The sequence below is a fragment of the Panthera uncia genome, chromosome A2 (assembly GCF_023721935.1).
Source record: "Panthera uncia isolate 11264 chromosome A2, Puncia_PCG_1.0, whole genome shotgun sequence".
NCBI lineage: Eukaryota > Metazoa > Chordata > Mammalia > Carnivora > Felidae > Panthera > Panthera uncia.
This window is the reverse complement of record NC_064816.1, coordinates 7,491,040-7,499,051: the sequence shown is the minus strand read 5'-3', so window position 1 is coordinate 7,499,051 and position 8,012 is coordinate 7,491,040. Positions and strand designations below refer to the sequence as shown.

The window sequence follows — 8,012 nt, the reverse complement described above, 5'->3', positions numbered from 1 at the left end:
CTCTGTCCCAAAAAAAAAAAAAAAAAAAAAAAAAAAAAAGGAGGTTTCCTTTTATTAGATTTTCACAATAGGCGTGCCACAAGCTAGGAGAAAAAGCTGGGGTGAGCATTTCTCTGGGTAGTTCGGACATTCAGAAGCACCCATATATCCTGGGGGATTGAGAAAGCAATGTGCATGCCCAGGGCAGAAGTGCTCAGAAAAGACTGGAGAAGACTCTAAGCTTTCTGGCTCATCTCTAGGCTCAGCACAAACAGGAAGTGAAGGCCAAGGCAGAGTTGTAAATGCCTGAAAAAGCATTGAGGGAGTGCCCCAAAATAAATCCGGGGAAGTTTTTGTTTTTCTTTCTTCTGCTTGCTCTCTAGAATATATAAATAACTCTTGTAACTCAACTACAAAAAGACAACGCAATTTTAAAACTGGCAAAGGACTTGAACAGACATTTCCCCAAGAGATACAAATGGCCAAGAAGCACCTGAAAAGATGCCCAACATCAAGGAAATGCAAATCAGAACCACCATGAGATTCCACTTCACACCCATTAGGATGGCTATAATGCAAATAAAATAGAAAATAGCAAGTGTTGATGAGGATGTGGAGAAATTGGAACCCTCATACATGGTTGGTGGGAATACAAAATGGGGCAGCCACTGTGGAAAACAGTCTGGGAGTTCCTCAAAAAGTTCAACATAGAGTGGCGCCTGGGTGGCTCAGTTGATGAAATGACCGACTTCGGTTATGATCTCGTGGTTCATGGGTTCGAGCCCTGCATCAGGCTCTGTGCTGACAGCTTAGACCCTGGAGCCTGCTTCAGATTCTGTGTCTCCCTCTCTCTGCCACTCCCCCACTCCTCTCTCTCAAATAAATAAACGTTAAAAGAAATTAAAGCATGTGTGCCTGAATCCTTGTCTCAGGCTCTGCTAAAAAAAAAAAAAAAAAAAAAAAAAAAAGTTATATATGACCCAACAATTCCATTCCTAGGTGTATACCCTAAAGAATTAAAAATAGATTCTCAAACAAATACACATACACATACTCATAGCAGCACTATTCACAATGTCCAACAGATGGGAGCAACCCCAATGCCCATCAATAGTTGAATGGATAAATGTAGTATATCCATACAATGGACTATTATTCAGCCATTAAAATGAATTAAATATTCATGCTAGGAGGAGGAACCTCCATTATGCTAAGTGAAAGAAGCCAGGCACAAATGGTCACATATTTCACTTACATGAAGCATCCAGGATTGGCAAATTCATAGAGGCAGGTTGGTAGTTGCCAGAGCTGATGGGGGGGGGGGGGGGAGCGGATGACGTACAGGCTTAGCGGGTACAGGGTTTATTTTCTGGCTGATGAAAATGTTTTGAAAGTAGATAAAAGTGGCAGTTGCACAACATTGTGAATGTAATAAATGCCACTGAATTACTCACTTTAAAATCATTAATTTTAGGGGTGCCTGGGTGGCTCAGTCAGCTGAGCATCTGACTCCTGATTTTGGCTCAGGTGGGATTGAGCCCCCCATTGGGCTCTGTGCTGACAGCACAGAGCCTGCTCGGGATTCTCTCTCTCCCTCTCTTTGCCCCTCCCCTGCTCGCATTCTCTCAAAATAAGTAAATAAACTTAAAAAAAAAAAAAATCACCCATTCTCCACAACTACTTCAAAACGTCCAAGCAGCGAGTCTGAATGACAGACAACTGGGGAAGTGAAAAGAAATAACTAACATTGACTGTCCATGATCTTTGACGTAACCAAGTGGTGTTACTTCCCCAAGTTCTCCAAAAGCCCGAGAGGACAGCCATCAGCTGTATTTGAAGAGTAATTGTCACCAAACGCCAACCACTCCGAGGCCTGTCTTTAAAGACTCAACATTTCCATCTAAACTTTTTTTTTTTTTTTAATGCTAGATAGAATCATCAATCAGAGTCCGTTTCTACAGTGACTCTGCTTATCTGTCGGCTTCCCAGAGGGAGGTCGCCTCCAAACACTCTAAGCCAAACGGGGAGAAGAGGTGGGCGATAAGCCTGGAAGGTAACAGATAATATTTACCGAGGGCCTATACCGTGCTAAGCGCTAAACAAGCATTCTCCCATTTTTTAATCTTCAACAACAGCCCAGTGAGATAGGACGAGTATCACCCCCATCTTATGGATGAGGATACAGAGGCCCCGCACGGTGATGTCTTCAAGCCAAGGGTCGGGGGTGGTTGGAACTAGCCTTCGTGGCTCCCAGGCCCACACCCTCTTCTAACTTTCAAGCAATCTGGCTGTCGTTTTTCTTACCCTGAGCCACTTCAGTTACTCTATTTACCTGCTGGTCCCCCAGAGTTTGAGACCGTTGGTGTGTAGGGAGGGCTAGGCCCCTGTACTGGCTCTAGGCCAGGAAAAATGAGCGCTAGCCCAAGGGTTCCATCTCAACTCTCACAGCCGCCCTATGGGGTGGTCGTTCCATCACTCCAACTACAGACGAGGAAACTGACAAAGCGACAGGTCTAAGGAATAAAGGGTGAGACTCTACAGACAACACAGAGCCCACACCAACACTAAAAGCTCTTCCTGGCCCAGGGGGATCATTTTATACTTGAGCCCTACGGATCGCGTACAGGCCCATTCCACCCAGACAGGTTCGCTCAACGGTGGTAGCGCGCAGCTTACTCTGGGAAAACTTCAGGGAGGGGCCTTAGAAGGTCCCGGCCCGCCTCCGACTTAGCTGTCTTAACTTTTGCCTGAGAAAGATGCACCATCATAGTACTTATTTTTGTCATTTTTTTTTTTTTCCCATCATCGGTTGAGACTACAGCCGGAGGCCACTCAGGAGAAAAAAAAACAACCTCCAGATGATCGAGCGTTGTTAGGCACATCGGGCACTCATTCGGGCAGCTAAGCGCTCAAGGGGCCCTTCATTTTTCTCTTTGCTGGTTTCACGGAGCGGCTGCCAATGAGCTCCGCCGAGTAGCAGAAGGGGCAGGGCTAGCCCTTAAAGGAACCACGACCTCTTAGCAGACCGGAGGGTGACCCGGATGATGGCGGCCGGAGCGGCCCTAGCCTTGGCACTGTGGCTACTACTGCCGCCGGTGGGGGTGGGAGGGGCAGGGCCACCGCCGATCCAGGACGGCGAGTTCACGTTCCTGCTGCCTGCGGGGAGGAAACAGTGTTTCTACCAGTCAGCGCCTGCCAACGCAAGCCTCGAGACTGAGTACCAGGTAGAGGGTCCCAGGTTGGGGAGCCAGCAAACAAGCGGAGCCTGGGTGAGGGGGCGTGGCCAGGCAGCTGAAGCGAGGCATGCGTTAGAGGGAAGGGGGAGGAGCCCGTGCGTAAGAGCGCGGGGGCGGAGCTAGGGAGGGCGAGCCGGAGCTGGTGGAGACGGCGTGTAGAGCGAAGGGGGTGGGAATAATGGCAGGAGGCGGGGCTAGAGTGAGACACCCAGAAGGGGCGGGGCCATAGGTTATAACGGGGAGCCTTTCACGGGGCGGGAACCTCCCGAGTGGGCGTGGCCAAGAGTGCGATGGCCGGAGTCGGTGGGTGTGACCAAGACGCGCCACAAGAAAGGGCGTGGTCAGCAAGAGGATTTTTCAGGGGTTGGGTTAAGGAAAGCTGGGCCCTGCCCCCTCATTTGGTGTGTGGCCAGGTAAACGTCGATCAAGGATTTACGACGCGGGCGTGACCAGATGAAAGAGCCAGACCCAAAGCGGTCATATCAATGAAGACAGAGCCAAGGCTAAGGTCTACCTGGGACAGGTCGGGCAGCACCAGGTCACAGGTGTAGATGTCAGGGCTTAGGTAGCCTTCTGGTGATCTGTATGGGTCTGGCTTTCCCTGGCAGCTGCTCTTGGCCTACCCCTAGCCCTCCACCCTCTCTTACCTGCCCTCCCAGGTGATCGGAGGTGCTGGACTGGACGTGGATTTCACGCTGGAGAGCCCTCAGGGCGTGCTGCTGGTCAGCGAGTCCCGCAAGGCAGATGGGGTGCACACGTGAGTTCAGTCCCACTGTGCCTGGGTTCGGTTTCAGCCCTGCCCCTCCCCAGTGGCCTCAGGTTACCACCTTTCCTGCCTCTCAAGGTCCAGCTGGTGGGCCACTCAGGGTCACGTGTATCTGTGTGTCTTTCTTCCAGAGTGGAGCCCACGGAGGCCGGGGACTACAAGCTGTGCTTTGACAACTCCTTCAGCACAATCTCTGAGAAGCTGGTGTTCTTTGAACTCATTTTTGACAGCCTGCAGGACGACGAGGAGGTTGAAGGCTGGGCAGAGGCCGTGGAGCCCGAGGAGATGCTGGATGTCAAGATGGGAGACATTAAGGTGCGCTCAGACTGAACTGGGGCCACTCATCCCACATTTCCGGCTTTTGGGCAGCCGCGCTCCCGTTCTTCCACAGAGGCTGGGGTCCGCATTCGCCTGACCCAGCCTCCCTGGTGCCCCCACCTTAATTATGTTAATAGCAGCTCACAGTTAAAATAATACATTTCTAGGAGTAGGAGGGCTTAAATATCTCATGAAATCTCCGCATGAAGTAGGTAGTGTGTTCTCAATGCCCCATTCTAACTGAGGCACAGGATGGCTAAGGCCACGCAGCTAGCAACTGGCAAAGCGAGGATTTGAACCCGGGCAGTCTGGCTTTAGCAACTGTGCTGTTGACTACTACTAAGTACATTTTTTTTCACTTATTTAGGCATGTAACTCTCACAGCAATTCAGAGGGAACAGAGGCCCAGAGAGGTCAATTAGCTTGCTCAAGGTCACATAGCCACTCGGTACAGAGAGCAGATTTAAGACTCACGGCAGCCTGGCCACAGAGTCTGTGATCTTAGCTCACCCCATTCCCCCTGGTTTTATTGGTCTCTGCTCCCTGAGAGGCGGAGGCCTGACCCTGTCCCTCTCTCTGCCCCACAGGAATCCATCGAGACCATGAAGACCCGGTTGGAGCGTAGCATCCAGATGCTGACGCTACTGCGGGCCTTTGAGGCACGTGACCGCAACCTGCAGGAAGGCAACCTGGAGCGGGTCAACTTCTGGTCTGCTGTGAACGTGGCCGTGCTGCTGCTGGTGGCCGTGCTACAGGTCTGCACACTCAAGCGCTTGTTCCAGGACAAGCGCCCTGTGCCTACGTAGCCCCGGAAGGAAGAACGGGGAAAAGGGCAGCAGGGTACACGTGTGTGAGACATGGGGGTCCCTTCCCCAACTGAGTTTCCTTCGGGAGGGGAGGCTATACAGTCAGGGCCAGAGGTGTGGCCCTCAAGTGTCCTCTCCCTTGGAGGGGCCAGGCAAGAAACACTTGTTGGCTTGGCTGACGGACCTGGGCCCTCCGGGAGGGGCAGCTCAGTGGCTGTACCTGCTCTCCTGGAAATGGTGCACGGACGGGGACACCGCAGCATTTGAATGCAACCCTTGGGTGTTGTGGCTCGTCTCCGTGTCCCCTGCTGTAAATGTGTGTGCCTTAGCCTGAGTCTTCCAGCACTGCACTGGCACTAGGTGTGGGATGGGGCCCGGGGAAGCAAACTCTCCCTTCCCTTCCCTACTGGCCTTCTGAACCAGGTTGTGGTGGGAGGGGGCTTGCTGTTTGTAGGGCCCCATGCCTTCCTTGGTCTCCCCATCACCCCACCAGAGGCCTGTTCCTGCTGCTGCTGGGGGTGGCTCCGGGCTGGGGGCGACCCGCTGACACCAGGGGCTGGGAAGGAGACAACAGTGCTCTTGCCAGGACAGTCACTTTATTGCGAGAAGGAGCCCAGCCCCTCAGCCCAGTGCAGCGGGGAGGCTCACGGTGAGGTCTGGTAACAGAACTCGAGGAGTGGAGACTGCGAGACCACCCGCCCCTGCTGCTCTCTCTGCGGGGGCCCCGGGCAGAGCTGAGGGGTGGCCCAGCCAAACCTTGCACAGGAGCCTCACGGAACAAAGGGTGGTCTGGCCTGGGCACTGAAGTCAATAAATTATGGTCAGAAAATCACAGAGCCTGGTGATTGGGGCTCAGGGACACCAGCCGGGACAGACCTGGCCCCAAGGGGGCAAACCAGGCAGGCGGGAGGGGTCTCCCACGAAGTTCAGAAGAAAGGTCGGGCGGGAGCCGATGGAGGTGGTCGCCTGGGCACAAGAGAAAAATCAGAAAGCAAAGTTTAACTGTGACCGGGGCTGGGCCAGCAGGCCTGGGACCTGAGGGGGAGTCCTTAGGACTACAGCAGTGGGGAGGGGTCCTGACCACTGCGGTTCGGGGTGGAATCCTCTCTCCCCTTAGTGATTCTGATGCCCACCCTAGGCCTGCATCAGGGTCTCCACACCAGTGCATTAGGGGCCGCAGCCAGGCCCGTGTTAGTATGTGTGGAAGGGGAGTGGGGAACATTTGCCCCCACTCCTGAGGTATTAAGGAAAGAAAGGATCTTCCCTTGAGAGCATGGTTGTCTCTGGAAGAAGTGAACCCTCTCGCCAAGAGCAGAGCCCCGTGAGTGAGGTGTGAGAGCCGGGGGTGGGAGGGAGGCCTGCTGGGGGGGGAGGGGGGGATGGTGAGCAAGTCCACAACCTCAGCCTGACAACACAAAAGGCCCACACAGCAGCCACTAGAAGCTTCTTCCCTTTATTTTAGTTTATTAATAGGATACAGAGTGCAGGCACTTACAGTGGTCAAACCGAGCGAGGAGCGAGAGCGAGGTCTGCTCAGTGATGGGCCACCTGGGGCCCACCCCGTGGGGGAGGCCTGGGTAGGAGCCAGGAGCCCCTCAAAGCCTCCCCACTCACTCAGCCCTGAGCCCAAGCCACCCCGGAGACTTGGGGGAGGGGGGGACCCAGGGAGGAGAGAGCGAGGCCGGCAGGGCTGAGGCTTCCGGACCTGGCAAAGGCACCTCCGGCAGCCGAGGCCGAGGAAGGAATATTTACAACTCAGGCAGGGCGGGCAGCGCTGGGCCTGCTGGGCCTGCTGGGCCTGGCTTGCTGCCGGGAGCTCCCGCTGCTGAGAAGCGGACATGCTCCTTGGGCCCCAGGAAGGCCTGGGGGTTCCAGGCACTCCGGGTGCCTCTATTCTCAGCCTTTCCTGGCCAGAGAAGCCCTGGGCCAGTCCCCCACCCCGGCCCGAGTCCTCATTCGAGATGGCGCCCAGAGTGCGTTCCCTCCTCTGCTACCCCGAGGCTCCATCCCCCAAAGTGCACCACCCCGGCTCCCCCCCTCCCTGCCCGGGGGCTCCAGGGCCCCTTCGGTCAGTGCTGTGTGCAGCAGACGGGGATGGGGGCCAAGGTTAGGGAAGAGTCAGGGGCTGCCCGCAGGGAGCCTGGTCCTGGCACGCGGACGACGGGGCCAGGGGCAGCGGAGGGGCCCAGACCGAAGCTCCTGCACCGCGGGTGTGCGAGGACCCCCTGAGAACACGCCCCCCCTGCAGCCGCAGCCTAGTCGAGCAGGGATGGCTCGGCTGGGCGGATAATGGTGGGCCGGCTGGGCGCAGCAGGGGGTCTTCTGCTGCAAAGAGAATAAAGACAGACGGGGAGGGGGAGGGGGGAGATGGCAGTGAGGCCATAAGTAGGATGAGGGAGAGGAGCCCGCCCCCCCCCCCAATCCCCCCCCCCCCCACGGCGCTGCCCAATGCCCCAATGCCGGATGCTCTCAAGGATCTAGAGAGCCAGGGAGGAGCTGGCAGTGTGACTGTGTGAGTCCCCCCCCCCGCCCCCCCCCCCCCGTTCTTCATGGGAGAAGTGAGGACAGAGCCTGGCCTGCAGGGTGGGGAGAGGCAGGGCAGAGGTGTGTAACGGCTCACAGCGCGTGTCCTCAAGTAAGAAAATGGTCAAAACCAGGAGCAGGGGCCCCACGTGAGGAGTCCCATCCTGCATTGCGGGCCACCTGCTCAGGCAGGGGACAGGCCTGGGAGCCCTGGAGTCACCTCGACTCTCCACCACCACTCAGTGACTTTGAGGAAAGCGACTTGGTCTCTCTGGGCCTTAGTTTTCACACCAGCCAAATGGGGATGATGATTCCATTCCCCACAGGGCGCGAGGAGAGCTTAGGGCAGGGTGTCAGATTCGAGGAGAGGCCCCAGGGTACAGG

The 8,012-nt window shown here is 55.5% G+C and overlaps 3 protein-coding genes across 10 annotated transcripts in view; 1 reads left to right on the top strand and 2 right to left on the bottom strand.

The window, feature by feature from the left end:
- The window catches only part of CA2H19orf38 (chromosome A2 C19orf38 homolog), a 20,494-nt gene extending 17,508 nt beyond the window's left edge, over positions 1 to 2,986 (bottom strand). The window contains exon 1 of the mRNA XM_049642472.1: positions 2,312 to 2,986. The gene's annotated coding sequence lies outside the window, so the exon portion shown is untranslated. The remainder of the gene's footprint in view (positions 1 to 2,311) is intronic.
- On the top strand, positions 2,929 to 5,584 carry TMED1 (transmembrane p24 trafficking protein 1). Its single transcript, XM_049642475.1, has 4 exons — positions 2,929 to 3,203; positions 3,875 to 3,972; positions 4,113 to 4,296; positions 4,887 to 5,584. Exons 1-4 carry the CDS (start codon positions 3,021 to 3,023, stop codon positions 5,103 to 5,105), a joined length of 684 nt encoding a protein of 227 aa, XP_049498432.1. The 5' UTR covers positions 2,929 to 3,020; the 3' UTR covers positions 5,106 to 5,584.
- A 331-nt stretch (positions 5,585 to 5,915) lies between these two features.
- DNM2 (dynamin 2) overlaps positions 5,916 to 8,012 on the bottom strand; it is an 89,312-nt gene continuing 87,215 nt past the window's right edge. For 4 of the 8 annotated variants that reach the window (XM_049642390.1, XM_049642394.1, XM_049642388.1 and 1 more), the window contains one exon: positions 6,543 to 7,430. In XM_049642390.1, the coding sequence (XP_049498347.1) occupies positions 7,361 to 7,430 (70 nt within the window). In that variant the 3' untranslated portion in view covers positions 6,543 to 7,360. Of the gene's footprint in view, positions 6,072 to 6,542; positions 7,431 to 8,012 lie in introns of those variants that run through there. The other 4 variants (XM_049642395.1, XM_049642396.1, XM_049642392.1 and 1 more) reach the window with 2 other exon arrangements.